We start from the raw sequence: 15,285 nt of genomic DNA, 5'->3' as shown, positions 1-15,285 counted from the left end.
TCAATGTAATCATACAGCATTACCGAAGAGAATTTAAACGTATAAATGATATTATATTAATGGGTCTAAATAAATGAAAAAATTCTTTCCCGGTGACGTTTCTCTCAATTATAATAATTGGAAAATTGGAAAACACCAAAGATGAGTTTGCAAGAATGATGCAACGGATGCATCGCACGTAGCATCCAATCGCGTGATCTTTGTTATTATCCGTTGAAACGTGATGAGTGACGTTCACGCGAAATCAGATAAACGATGCGGACATTCAGCATTTCTGGAAAACTGAAAATATAATCGCAGACACGAGTTTCGCTCAGCCGGTGGACAATTCCTCTCGTCGGCACTAGGTATAGAGATTCACGAATAGCAACCAATTACACGTGGCGATTCATTGCCGGGTTTTCTCGTGCGCTACGTGCTGGCGTTTCCGCGAACTAATTGTTTTTTTATTTTCATGTCGAACACGATAAGACGCTTGCATAACGTTACCGCTTTGCGCCGAGAAAAGCTCGCGGGGATGATTCACGTAACTAAATTGCTGCGTAATGCCGGGGAGGAATCAATTAAGTGCAATTATATTATACTTGGTAAGTGTAGCGACCGATATCTTATATGGAAAGACTACGAGCGATGACATATATAGCTGGAAATAATATTCCGAGAGTCGTGAGTTAAATCTAAACGTGAGTTACGGCGATAAACGTCTCGAGAAGTTCGTCTGGAATAGCATACGTCTTACGCATAACTGATTAGGACATTTTAAAGAGAGAAAAAAGACAAATTTGTGTAATGAAGAAATTGATCGTCTAGCAATTATTTTTTTACATTATTTGAGTTTACAGAGGTTCCCAATTTTTTAAATATAATATAACATAACTTAAGAACATAATCATATTTTGAAATTGAGTAGAATATAAATTATAATATAATAATATGTAATTTGACTTTTTCTAAAAAAAAATTGATAACCTTATTTTTAGCAATATTATTTATTTTTATTTTAATATTATAATAATTATGCAAGTAGCACAAAATTTGTTTTCGATAATAATAGCATTAAAAAAATTAAAAAAATTGTTGGTTTGAAAAAACGTTTTGTTCTCTCTCTTTTTCTCTATTTAATATTCTTTCCTCTCAACACTCATGAAAGTCATTATTGAATAATGTGAATATTTTTCTTAATAAAACTACACAAAATTTCTTCATGTAAACAAATTCTGTTTAACGATATATAATCTCACTTTAATATTTAACATTTCAAAAATTAAGATATTCTTAAAACAAGAATATACTTTTTTGTTTGTATATAATTAACCTTTTTAATGTGCACCTTTTAAAATGCAAAGTGGACCTAAAAAGTTTAAGGTTTTTTCATTGATTAATTTTTATCATAACTCGTATATAAGGATTTTTGGCAGGTGTAGGTGGAATATTTGTTTTTAATGCAAAATGAAATTAATTTGTCAGCAATTTATTAGTTGCACAAAATATACTAATAAATTAATAAATTATGTTAATGATAATGAAGAACTCTTAAAGTTCTATATCATTACAATTGCGCATATATTAATTTATTACTAAATTTTGTGCACTTAATAAATTTCTAGCAAATTAACGTCAAGTTACATTATAAACAAACACTCTGCCTACACCTATCTTTTTCTTAAATTTTTTAAATGCTCGAAGTAAGTCCAATTTTATTCTGAGAAAATAAAGATCAAAGTCGGACGTTCATTGGATGTTGTGTGCTGTCCAGGCTAGACAATTCAAAGCAAATTTTAATATAGCCTTCAGACGTTCAATAACATTGTGCAATAATATTGAGCGTCTAGGGACCACTTTCAAGATTGGAGTCGAGTCTTAATCCGCTTACGTTATTCACTATATGAAATATGAAATATTAATTACGAAACATATTCTCGGCTCGATTGACCGACTGTTATTATATAACGAGTATAAATTAATTTACTCGTCGTTTTTTTTTTACGAGCACGTGATCCAATCCGTACACGTGCACGCTCATTAACCCTTCATCAGTCTGTCACCGCGGAGATAAGTAAAGAGCGCGTGACGGAAATTTTCTTCCAACCTTTTTTTTTCGTAATCGCGAGAGTGCAATGTCATGAAATTAACGTGATCCACCGATCGGCATGGAACGATCGGTGAGGTCGCGAGAGGAGAGAGAGAAAGAGAAAAAAAAGTCCGCTGCATTATATGTGTTTGCATGCATTCATGCAAAACGTGTTTTCAAATTATACTGATGTGTCTTCTCGGTCGTTTGTCGAGTTTTTGCCGGCGGTCGTTTTTCTGATTACGAACGTAAACGCAATCGGAGAAACGATCGCCAGCAAGAAATCGACAAACGACCGAAGACACACTCGTCGCACGAATATCTCATGCATCGATTAATGCACGGTTGTCCACATCGGTTACGAAATAAACAACGACATAATCGCAGATCCGTTCAAATTTGAAGGAGCGATGTTCGTGCTACTCTCGTCTTGCTCCTCCCCCTTTTTTTATTCTCTTAATAACGAAGGTTCAAGGAGCCAACGGGAGCATCTTGTATTAATGGGACACCCTGTATTAATCCGCGAACGCGGAACCTGACCGATTGATGTATCAACGCGTTGATTGCCTCATCCTCGCTCGGCCTTGCGATGAAAAAACGCATCGGATAACTGTATTTCAAGTTTCCTGCGATTTCTCGTTACTTGGAGATACCGCTATAGCACATTGCGCAAATCCGCGGCTAAGCTAAACCATAAAATGTGTCGAATATTTTAGATTGCGCTTCGCGATCGTAACAGGAGATCTCGCATTCAGCAACCGGTCATCAATTTAAGGTAACACTTTAATAACTGGATAATTAACGACAAAGGCCGCCATTCGCATAACACCTTGAGCATTGAAGTCGCTATAAAATATGTTTATTTGCTGTAAGTTAATAGAAGTACCAATGTTTCTTACTCACTAAAAAGACGCACAAATTACTGTATAAAAATGAAGAAGGTCATTTAAAAATTAAAATGTTTTGTTATATAAGGGACATAATTGTCGAAAAATCAAAGAATTTTAGGAGCTTCTATTTTTTTACACAGAAATATTTAATTTATTTTATTGTGCATTTTTATCTATATATTTATCTAAAATACAATCAGTGAAGTCAGTGAAAATACACTGTCAGTGTATTTATTTTATTAATAATACACTAATACTGCAGTTAAAATTACTAAAAGGTAGTGAATATTTATTAATTATATAATGAGCTATATGCATAGTAAGTTTGTGTCGTAAATTATTTGCAAGTGATCGAATCGTAAATCGCCAACCAAGTTGAATTCTACATGTAAAACGACATGCGAATTGTTCGCTGAACCACACGCGACGTAAATAAACAATTCCAGCGCAGTCGGTTCGACCGATTTGTCGATGTTGCAGGTCGAACGTGGGTGCGGGAGATCCAATCTTATCCTGACTTCCTCCTCCGCCAGATATGCGCCGTCAATAACGGCAATAAGGAAGGAATACCGCGGCCGCGCGGCTACTTTCGTTTTGCGAGACCTTCTACGGCGCATTAACCCGAGCACGTAGGGTTTATTCTGGCGGCAAGGCTGATAATCGATAAAGTGTAAAAATGCGATGTGTCTTAGGAATAAGAGAAATGAGATATGTCGCAAAGAGATCTGCTGCAAGTGCGAGAAATAAAAAAGTCTCCAACTAAACGATAAATAATATTGATTACTTTGGAAATATGTAGGAAAAAAATTATAATTTAGGTCTAGGTCGTGAATTGACGATCTCGATTCAAATATAAAAATATAGAAATAGAAATAAATAAGGACTTAAAATCACATATTAGTCTAAAGATAAAAACAGCTGTAAGTGTTAGAAATATTGGATTTTTTATTTCTTTTTTTAAAATAATGTTTAGTTATCCTAGAAAGAAATAAAAACAATACTTTTCATACTATATCTCAATTTTAATTTAAATAAATATCGCCGTACATAATATCTATTGTCTTTTATAATTAAGCCCAGTATAATTTCAATGAAAGTTACGCTGTTTTTCAAATGAAAAGACAGTTTTTTTTCGATTTTTATCAAACTTTTCTGCTTTTGCATCTCCGATTTAATTGCGAGAAAATTAATCACAAGCATTTTCAAAAATATTTATATAAAATGATATGTCCTTTCTAAATTTTTTAACACGATTAAATTTCTTTAGGACAAGTATTTATATATTTCAATTAAATATAGAGGCACTTGAATTAAAATTCAAATATTATATTTAAGAATTCGAATTATTCGCACATACTGCAGTGCTTACCTTGTTTGAGATCACGGCGCACATACGTCGACGAAGAACGAGACGGTAAGAGCCCGCCGGAGTCGCCGGCGTGTGTAAACTCGCGAGGAGAAAGATCTCCCGCGAGCGAGGCGAGGTCCGGGCCGAGTCGGTCCCAATTCAGACTCCCTCCCCGTGCCCTTTCGTCCCTCTTTCACCCCTTTGGTGAGTTACTGTAATTCCCCGCGTTCTCACCCGCGTTTAACAAAACCCACGACGTGTGTTCGTGAAGTCGGACCCGGGATCGAAGGATTCCCTCTCGCTACTTCGTCGCTTCGAGCCTCACGAGCGATCGCATCGCGTTTTTCCTCCGGCCGTAAGAGTCACGTGACCCGTAGGTTCCTCGAGAGATTCTCGCTCTTCAGTTCACCGCACGCGAGGACGTTCCTCGAGTTGTTTACCGGCACGGGGGAGAATCGCGCGGCTGCGGGCTTTCTTCTCGGTACCACGACACGCCGATGCCTGTCGTCCACGCTCTCCATGCTTTCCGGCGCCGTGTTCATCTGCCTCGTTGACCGAGTCCCGGAACTCACGATCAAGGTTGCGAGCCGATGGAATATATAAAAGTGAAACGTGTCACACGCGAAGGGGGGATCTGCTGCAAGCGAGCAGAACAAATGAAAATCCCCGAGTATCTTTGATAAATAATATTAATCGCATCAAAGAAAGAAAGTGTAACGCCGGAATTCTAGCACGAGAATCTATGCTGGTGATAAAATTGAGGATCGATTCAAATATAAAAGTACGGAAAGGAATAAGGCACTCATATTAGAATCCGACGTAAAAGCCGTCCGTAAATAAAGATACAATTTTTGCGTTGAAAAAAAAAAGGGAAAGTCACTGTTCCCAGAGACGCGATAAAAAGTTCACGGCGCCCAACCGGCACTCAATCTTTTCACAAACGAGAAAGAGATTTCTCGTAATTAGGCCTGCATCATTTCACGCAGAGATTGGTCGAGTTGGCTCGCATAGGAAGAACCTTCGCGTCGGGGACCACGTACGAGTCTCTCTCTTTCTCTCTCTCTCTCTCTCTCTCTCTCTCTCTCTCTCTCTCTCTCTCTCTATCTCTCTCTTTCTCTCTGATGGGTTATAATGTCCGTATCCGTGCCAGTCGGCGGTCGGTCCGGTTGATTTTCTCACGCCCACGAGAAGCGCTCCCGCAATCTCGCGCGAGCGACCGGATTAGCGCGGAAAGAATTTGATTCGTCGAAAATTAAGGAGCACCCCGGCTCGTCGTCGTCTTCAGGTAGCGGCAGCTCCTCTCTAACTCGTCGAGAGCAACACCGTGGGAGTCGTCAGAGGAAACGTTTCCAAGAGTTTCGATGAATTCTCCCTCCCCGCAGTGTCATCTCCCTTCGTTTTCCTCCTTCCTCGCGATCCCCTTTGTCTTTCCCTTCAGGGACACACAATCTTCCGAACGGAAGATCGAAGAAGAAGTCGGCCGGTCTCGTCGAGGTGTCACTCGCGACGTGAGAATCCCGAGAACCGGAAATCCGGCTGTCCCGGTGAAACGGACGATCCCTCGTTATTCGCGCGAGCGACGAAAATCCCTGAAGACACGTAAAATCGGGAACGGCTTCCACGAACCCCGAGCAATTTCGTCCCGGCGCGACGGCACCAAGTATCGCGTGTCGCGAATCACGAACGCGGCTTCCGAGAGTGGTAAGTTCTCCGCCTCGCGTGGTAGAATTCGATTTCGGGTCGATTCGATTTTTTAGGAGACCGATCCGCGTTCGGCCGTTGAAGCCGAGAACAGAAGAGGACCCGGCGACCGCGCGACGAGCGCTACTGACAGCTTCATTCGCCGTGTCATGTGTTAGGGTCTCCTGGCGTCGCGAGGAGAAGAGAAGAGAGAGGAGAGAGGAGAGGCCTGCGAACTCTTCTCCCCTCGCATGGCGTACTCTTCTCGTAGGTACACGGGGCACTTAACATAGTTGAACGGGCCGGACCCTCGGCCTGTGGGCGACGTGATGGGGACATTCTAACGTTCTCCGCTCTTCTTCGCTGGTCCAGCTTCCGCGAACAGCTTCCACGATCCAGACTACCGCGTCTGTTTGTGCTGACGCAAAAGTCGCAGAAGCGTCGAGGGAGAATTTCGGGGGAAGCTTGTTTGGAAAAAGAAAAAAGGGGACTGAAGGGTGTAAACACGTGGTCACTTTGGTGAATGAGCGAGCAACTGTGAATGACTAATGGATCTAACTCCGTGATATTTTTATGGCGTTATCAATTTCTAAATATTGCGCAATCGGAACTTGATGTGATTATCCACTGATGATTCTATTTATGAGTATCTTAAGTAATTAGGAAATGTCGTTTTGATGGTATTTTAAATGATTTTCAATAGTTCACTTAATTTTTCAGTCTTGACTAAAAGCATACTAAATCTTTTTAAACTTATAGTAAAACACTTTGCAATATCAATGTTGTCCCGCAGCTACTCTGACTTCGAGTATACATTTTAAGAAATATATTCTCTCCGTCTGTAAACAAGATCCAATTAAATCTATCGAAGCACGGAATTTCACCCACGTCACTACGCGCTGATGTCAATCATCTACTTACGCGACGATCCAATGACTAATAACGTTTCCGGCGAGGTTTCGCGTTTCGTCCGTAAGAAATTCAATCTCGGCATTTAATTTTCGCGGATGCGAGAATCTCGTCGGATACCTTCCTTTAACAAGAGGCAGTAAGTAGATTGCCGTGGTTATGAAGAATCCGAACCCGAGAGAGGTCCGGTACTTTACGATACGAGGGAGCGCTGAACGCAACACCAGCAGGAAACTATCATACGGGAGTGACTCATGTGTACATTACAGACGATGATCTCGCAAGTCGCAAGACGCGCGGGAGAAGAAGCGAGAGAAGGGCGAGGGAGAGAGAGAGAGAGAGAGAGAGAGAGAGGCGGTGAGAATCAAGCACGGGATACAAGCAATTCATTCATCAATGGTTTATCCCGAAGGGAATGCCTGCGCGCTCGATTCAGCGCGCTTCTAGGAAACAGGAAGATACATCAGCCAGATGCCTCCTCTCCGAGGCTGAGCTCTTCTGGGTTAAGTGTTTCTGCTCCGCTGTGAGAGAAACGCGCCGTTCTATGCCGTCCTTAAGACCGGCTCGACGCGGAACGCGGGTCGCGAATGTAGCAGGCCGAACAAAGGTGTCTACGACAGCCCTAGTAGCACGATACATTGGCAGTACATTGGCTGATGTTGGCTGAACATTGGGAACATTGGCCAATGTTTTCCCAATGTAACTTCAACATTGGTCATAAGATTTTGATTTCAAATTAGAATGCAATTAATGTCCAGTATGAAAAATTGATTGGTTCAACATTGGTCCAACGTTGTACCAACGTTGAACCAATATTACTGTTTAGGTAAATTGGCTAAATAAGATGAAGTCTACTACTTTACAATATTGAGAATATTGCCTTTACATTACTTCCCAATATTGCGCCGATGTTTCGTGCTACTAGGGAGGCAGCGTGAATGATGGCATTTAAATCGTCGCAGTTTCTGGGGCTCGATCTCGTTTCTCGCAACAGGATCACTTCGCGCGAACTTCCTGTGGATTAGTCGCCGTACGATTTCGCCGCGAGCGGCTGGACGGCCGAACGGAATTGAAATAATAAACAAGAGTAAATGATCACAGAGGCAGTGAGATTGAGGCAGGGCGAAGAAGCGGGATGAGAAGAGAGGAGCTCCGTTTCCTGACGAAGCGATCTCTCGTTGCTCCTTTTCGTTGCAGCAGTAGTTGGACGTTCGGTGCACGGCCGCGTTGGTTGCGAAACGCGAATATATTTTCAGCGTCTCGCGTACACGCGACCACCATCGTCGCCGTCGCGTCTCCTCCCCTGAGCTCCTTTTTTGCCGAGGAGAGAGAAGCCGGACGGACGGACGCAAACGCGTATCCACATAGCGAACACGTAGCGCACGCACATACGAGGACGGAGTCGCCGAAGGTGGTGGCGGCGGCGGCGACGACGGAGAAGGAGAGCGAGAGAGAGAATTTCCTTTTGCAGCCTATGTGCGGCGGGGACGCTATAAATAACCCGGCAGCCTCCCTGAGAACGGAAAGTAGCTCGCCTTCAAGTTCCGTAACGAATTCCCGGGATTGCTTTCTGGATCAGTGGCCGGCACCGCGCGATTAATGAATCGGTGACAGGTCTAAATCGCGGGCTGATCGAGCAGATTGATGGAGCGACAGGCGGAAGGTCGAGCGGAAGCCGCGAAAGTTCCGTTGGGAGAAATTGTTGGAAAACTCGATAGATAGATACAGCTGTATCTTTCATAACACTTGATTATAGCGATAACTTTTTCCTCTATTTATGATTCGAAGTTAAGCGTAAGACTTCTATGTTCAAATATCATACATCGAATCAAGAATATATAGGTGTTTGCCCTTTAACAGTCAAAATATTAATGACAGACTTGGAATAATTTTTTTCTGATTTTTAAAAATTAAGAATATTTTGACTGTATACAGTGCTAAAAATTATTGAAATTTAAAAACTGCAGGCTTCTAAAGTTTATTCTTTTTTTTTGTATCAATTAACAAGAAATTTTTGGCTTTGAAACCAGTTGTAAAGAAAAACCGCGATAATTAGTCTTATAATGGCTTATGTATAATAATTATATTTTGCTTCAGTTTTAGATAAACAATTTTGAAACAAGTAGAATCCAAATGAACTTTGGCATAGACGTCTATTAGAGTTTTATTAACATATGTAAAACAAAATTGATTGAAATTGTAATGCTACTTTCTCACAATTTCAAACAAGTACTATAAAATGCAATTTTATATCAGAATCAAGGGCAAATAGAAGATTAAATAAACTTTTAAATCAATAAGAGTTAATTTTGAAATTATTTGTATTAAATTAATAGAAAGTCAGTAATTTAAAAAAAATTAAATTACTCCACATGATAAAATAATTACAATATGAGTCGTCAAATAAATTAAAAAAATTTTTATTTATTAATTAAACTTATATAAAATAATAAAGATATATATATATAATTTCTTACGTGGGATTGTATTTTTTATTTTACAATTTTTTTTACATAGGTAAACTTAAAAAAAAAACTAATTGAAGTTAAAAGCTAATCTTTTAACTAGTTACTATCAAATTCTGTTTATCTCACTTACGTAAAGTTTTCTCAAATACCACGCTGTCGCGCGACATGATTTTGAAGATAAATTCCAAGAGAAAATTCTCGGTATGATAAAATTTATTTACACGATATCTGAGGTAGGCACTCGCAGTAAAGTTCGATTAAATATAGCTCGATATCTACATCTATATCTGACGTCTCGCTTTAACGGCGATAAAGTCGCGTTGAGTTGAAGGCACGCGAGCGGGAAGACGCAGGCGAACACCTGCGCGTGAGAGTGCGCGAGTGCCTCGGAATTGTTTCTTTCCACACGTGGATCAGCAGTACTCGGAATGGGATTATCTGCCTGGTGTAATTCGAAGACAGTGAGAGAGTTTGCAAGCGCGGTGCGCAGCGGTCGAAGGGAGGAGGGGGAAAAAGGAAATTGTCCATCCATCCATCCGTTCACTTATCTATCGATGTCGAAAGTGCGTCACGACGACGTAACGCGTTTGCTCGTTGACTCGTTGATAGCCGCCTCGTTGTTTTGAAATCGAGTTTACGTAGGGAAACGAAGCGCTTTGTTTACTTCCGTAATGCGATCTCGCAATGAACTGCTGTCGTTACGTCACTCGTGAGGAATTCTATTCGGAGCTACGTCCAGCGAAATCTCCCCGCTTTTCCTGGAAGGGGAGTTGTCAAGTTGGCGTATGCACGGATTTTCGAAGCGCGCGACGAGAAAATCGAGGGGAATCCCACTGCGTTTCCTCGCCGCTCGTATTACGGACGAAACTCGAGCTTTTATTTGTTGGTGCCCGCACTGTCAGCGGGTCAAGATCACATCGAAATGACGTCGTAATGACGGGGAATCGGGGAGGGGTGGAAGAGACGGTCAATTCGCGTCGGGTGCACGGAGCGGAACCAAGACCGGGGTTCCGGCATCGCGTGCGTGCGATGTGACACGCACGTGTAATTGCAATTAATAGTCGTCGGCACGGCGGCCTAATTGGAACAGCGATAAAAGCATCCAAAACACGTACATTACGCAAGCGAAAAGTTTCCCCGGATTGCGGACGTGTAACATAAGGAGGCACTCCGGCTTGAAAAAGTGGAGGGGAGTCACGTGACTTTTCATTCATGTACATCTTTTAACAAAGGAATATTTCCCGCGTCTTCAAAATGATAAGTAACCAACATTTGCTATTTCGAAACATTTTTTTACAATATATTTAAATATGTGCAAAATAAATTCAAATATACACGAAAGTTTGAAATATTGGTCTTTTTGTGTAAAATGACACGTGAGAAAAGTACCATTTTTCATGCACTGGTAGCGAAAAATATATTTTTCAAAATTCTTACATGTTATTTGTTCTATTAAATGATTTAAACGCAATGCTATTTTAAAAAGTTAATTTTAAGTTTAAAGAAAACTAAACTGTGAAAAATTTGAAATAAGCCAGGAATGCCCGTATATTAATCATAAACTCACAAGAGGCCAACCCTCTTAATGTGAAAAGCGAATGAACGTTCCTGACCTTTAACCGAGCGTGACGAGAGAGAAGAAAAAAAAGGTCTCGCGTCTGAATTTAATCCTTAGAAAATTGCATTTCATATTACGATCAAATTCTTCGCACATTCGCGCGTGGCAATTTGCATAACTTCGCGCCACGTTCGGCGATTGACGGCGGCGCACAATGCGGCTGTCCGTTCCGCTCGATAAGACATGATAAGATTTCATTCGAGCCGCGCGTTTTTCCTACAATACCTGCATTGAACTTCGCCGCGGCCAGGCTTCGGCGCGAGCGACGTAGATACGGGGCACTTGCTTTCGCAAGCGAGCGAGCAAAATGCCATGCGGAGCGTAACAACGTGGTCAACGGCCCGCCCAAGGTGGGAGCAACTTTGCCACCAAGTGCGACGGAAACTGCGACGGAAACTGGTCGATTGGCTGCGCGCGTTTTGCGAAACCTTTTGCCTCAACTTAAATCGCCACCTGGAGAATTTTTCGCGTGCCAACGAAACGACTCGCTTTCCACGTCAAACGACAACCTCACGGCAGGCTCTTTTTTTACCCTTCAAAATCATGGTAACGTGGACTCTTCGAAGGATTTTACCATTTTGCCAAAAGTGTCATTGTCCCCACGACTTTGAGAGGTAGATTCTAACGGTAAGAGAAAATCCTCTCGGCTCTTCAGCCGCGTTAGTTAAAAAAAAGGCGAAGGCCGCGAAAGACGATGGTGCAATCGGTCGGCCGAGCCCACCTGCCGTCATCGATGCAACGTTGATGTAACGTCGATGCATACGCCGTCAGAGCGACGCGGAATGCGGTGACGTTGCGTGACGAAGTCGAATTGTGCTGTTGTCGTACACCGCACTCGCGAAGTCGAAGTCTCTCATGGCCACTCGTATCCCCCTGCGTGTTGTTGCGGCTGCGGCGCGCGCTCCATTCAGAAACTTCTCGCTCGCGCGCGCTTGGCTGCGCATCATCGCGGGAGATACGACACTCCCGCCGCGAAAACGACACGCGTGCCCGTAGTCATGTTGCAGCAAATGTAATATCGTAATTTGACGTTCTACCCGCAGCGTCCGCCGCGCCTGAGTTACTTTTAAAAATATAAACAAAAAGATTAGTGTCAAATTGAAAGCAACACGTTCTGTTTAACACGATAATTGTTTTATGCTAAGCAGTGACATAAAGTCTTCTTTAAAAAAATTTTATAATCTTATTTTAATCTTATTTTTGCAAAATAGTCATCCTAAAGGATACAGAAGAAATTATCGTTTCTATAATAAATAATAATATTAACAAATTTTAATTCTCTTGATTGAAGATATTGTATTTTTTTTGTTCAGTATTTCTTCCTCTTCACTCATGAAAATTATTATTGAATACTTTTCTTGATGAAAATACATTAAATTTTTTCCTGTAAACACAATAGTTACGTCTGTCTAATCACCAGTGTTATGTTCCAAGAATATCTTTATTTTCAAAATGTTAAATATTAAAATAATATTGTATAGCGTTAAAGAGACTTACTTGAAGAAATTTTATATAGTTTTATGAAAAAATTTATCCAATAATGATTCTAATTAATATTAAATAATATTACTATTATTAAAAAAAAAATTATCATTTTTGTGCTCTGAAATAAAAATGTCACATTGCTGAAATTAAGATTATCAAATTCTTTGAAGACTTTAAATTGTTATTTTCATATGAAACAATGATTGCATTAAAAAGAATGTACTAGATTTAATTTGATATTAATTTTTCTTCTGCGTATAAATATTCTATAAACAGCAGAAGAGAGATAAAACACGTTGTACATTCAGCTTTTTACAGAATTCGTGATCATGACGCGTACGATAAAATGCCACTTGCGATAATTCTTTCGCGAGCGAGATTCCGCTACGGTACTCTTGCGTGGAAATTGGCAGGATTTTCCTAAAACGGGATGCGGGAAAATCAAGACCACGGTCTCGCGGGCGATTCAAGCGAGCGGCGTATCCGATAGGCTACGGCCTTTCGTCGGATTCCTCGCGCGGTATCGCGTTCTCGCGCGACCGTGCCAAGAGGCAATTGAGGCGAATTAAAGGGACAATTAGGCGAGAGCCGGAGCTTCGGGCAGACAGCTGGACGCACCCGGGAGGGACTTCTCAACCGACATCGGCGCCCAACGTGAATGTTCACTCGCGGAACAAGTTCCACGATCTCGACGAGCTCCTCGATCTCGCTCTTGATCACAATTCAAACTAAGGAGAATTATTAATTATTGAAAACATGATCGAGGCTCCATTTATCTCGATCCAAAGATATCTTTGCAAAAATTGTTGTATAAGATTTCTCTTATTCTACCTGGATTTTTTGTTTTATAAACTTCGGACGAAACTTGAAGCGGAAGCTTGATTCTTCGCCGATTGAAAACGTTCCGGGGTTTCAAGTTCGAGAATTACGCGTAGAGAGGAAAGATTGCTCACTGGTCCCCGCTTGCATACGCTCATGTCGCGAGACGTGCTCACGCCATGAGTTTGAAGACGATCGCGCGATCTCCTCTCTCTCTTTCTCTCTCTTTGTCTCTTCCTCGCGCGCCCGTCGTCGACGCGATCTCATTCCGTTGGCTACGTCATCCGGATGAGCGAGCGTGCGACAATGGAATCGCGCAATTTCATTTTCTCCTTGCCGCTAGTTTGCGACGCGTTACTTTGCGCTTCGCTTAAATCGCGGCCGACCAATTCAGCCGCGTGCTCACGCTTAAACGATTCTCCGAAAGCTGCCGTAAATATGCGCTCTTCTCGAGGGTCGAGACACGATGAAACGCAAGAATAAGATGCGAGAGACGAGAACAGACGCAGTAGCCTAAACCATAAAGAAAATCGGATTTTTGCTTTTCATTGGCAGTTTATTCATCATTTTTAATTTCCCCTATAAAATGCGCGTCTATTTTTGGGGGGGGGGTACGGTTTTCTCTACTTTTTAAATTATACTTTTTAGCGTGTACCTTGATGTCACAACCAAATGTATCGCTCTAATTTTTGTATCTCCTCGAAATTTGGCTGTCACGTATGAAATTGTAAATACTGCTTCTGCCAGTGAGATTGTTAAGTTCAGGACATGTCACAGTATTTGCTAATTACTTATCTACTTGAGCTAATTTTTACACACATATAATTTTCTTAAAGTTGCAAGATCATTTTTCTTGAGTGTAGGAAAAAAGAACATTTTTGTTTTGAGAATATCTTTGTTTTCGAAACTTAAATATTGAAACAAGATTAACACAACAGATGTAACTTTAACAAGAAGAAATTTTATATAGATTTATAAAGAGAAATATATTCTTATTATTATATATAAATAATAATTTGTATAAGCTGAGATGAAAAAGTAGTACGAACAGGAAATAAAAGAAGGGAATTTTTTTCCAACCAAGAGTTAACATTTTTTAATATATGTTATTATTTAAAAATAATATTGTGTTCTTTATATGACTATTATAATATTGATATAAAAATTAAATTTTGCTGAAATGTATGAATTCATGAAATTTTGTAGAGAAGTTAAAATTCTATACATACACAGAGAGAAAGATTTCTTTAAATAAACCGTTTTGTTTGACTATTCCAAAGCATATATTTCTTTGTTTCTGATAAATAAATTTTATTAAATCTAAAGAAATCCATATAAAATTTATTAAATCACAGAAATATATGCTTTGGAATAGTTCGAACAAAATTGTTTATTAAATCTAAAGAAATCTTTCTCTCTGTGTATAAGATCGTCAATAAATTATATTCATGCTTATATGTGAAACAATAAGTGCCAGTTAAATAGAATATATTAATTTTAATTTGATACTAATTTTTCTTTGTAATGAGCATACATTGAACTGATAATATTATTTATCCTCTTTCTTATTTTGTACTCGCATACTTTTGGTGTATTTTATTTTCCACGCTCGTAAGTCTCGAGACCGTTTCGCGATAAAATCGATACTCGTTATCGAGGATCGGATCTCGCGCGTGTTAGCACCATTTTAAAAGATCTTATTTCTGATAAGCATGTCGAAAGTTCTGATGCAAAGTGCAGCGCATGTGCATCAGGCACCTCGTGCGCATTATGCAAAGTGCGACGTGAGTGAATGGTAATGTTTCTAGGGTACGTCCCAACTTCCATATTCATTACACGTGTCGTTACATTATTTACATATCGTTTAGAAAAAGTGCTAATTGCAGCGTGAGGCTTCGTAGAGAAAAGCATTCGTACGGTAAACTTGTAAAAGTATGAACTTAATCGCAACGTCAATTTTTCTCTAACCGTAATCACCCTTTGGTTGTTCTTCATTG

General features: G+C 40.4%; 2 protein-coding genes across 6 annotated transcripts in view; one reads left to right on the top strand and one right to left on the bottom strand.

Moving 5' to 3' along the window:
• Positions 1–15,285, top strand: part of LOC105836096 (peroxisomal leader peptide-processing protease) — an 89,933-nt gene that overhangs the window by 47,947 nt on the left and 26,701 nt on the right. The window contains exon 1 of one of the 2 annotated variants that reach the window (XM_012679899.3): positions 10,872–11,530. The exons of the other annotated variant lie outside the window; for it this stretch is intronic. The gene's annotated coding sequence lies outside the window, so the exon portion shown is untranslated. Of the gene's footprint in view, positions 1–10,871; positions 11,531–15,285 lie in introns of those variants that run through there. 2 annotated transcript variants of the gene reach the window in all.
• LOC105836100 (ion transport peptide-like) overlaps positions 1–15,285 on the bottom strand; it is a 59,335-nt gene that overhangs the window by 39,500 nt on the left and 4,550 nt on the right. The window contains exon 1 of one of the 4 annotated variants that reach the window (XR_004964125.1): positions 4,331–6,771. The exons of 1 other annotated variant lie outside the window; for it this stretch is intronic. Coding sequence is in view for 2 of the 3 variants with exons in the window: in XM_036289868.1 (XP_036145761.1) it covers positions 4,331–4,354 (24 nt within the window). In the remaining variant the exon portion in view is untranslated. Of the gene's footprint in view, positions 1–4,330; positions 6,772–15,285 lie in introns of those variants that run through there. 2 more of the 4 variants (XM_036289868.1, XM_036289869.1) reach the window with 2 other exon arrangements.

This window comes from Monomorium pharaonis, chromosome 7, assembly GCF_013373865.1.
Source record: "Monomorium pharaonis isolate MP-MQ-018 chromosome 7, ASM1337386v2, whole genome shotgun sequence".
NCBI lineage: Eukaryota > Metazoa > Arthropoda > Insecta > Hymenoptera > Formicidae > Monomorium > Monomorium pharaonis.
This window is presented reverse-complemented; position numbering and strand designations above follow the sequence as displayed.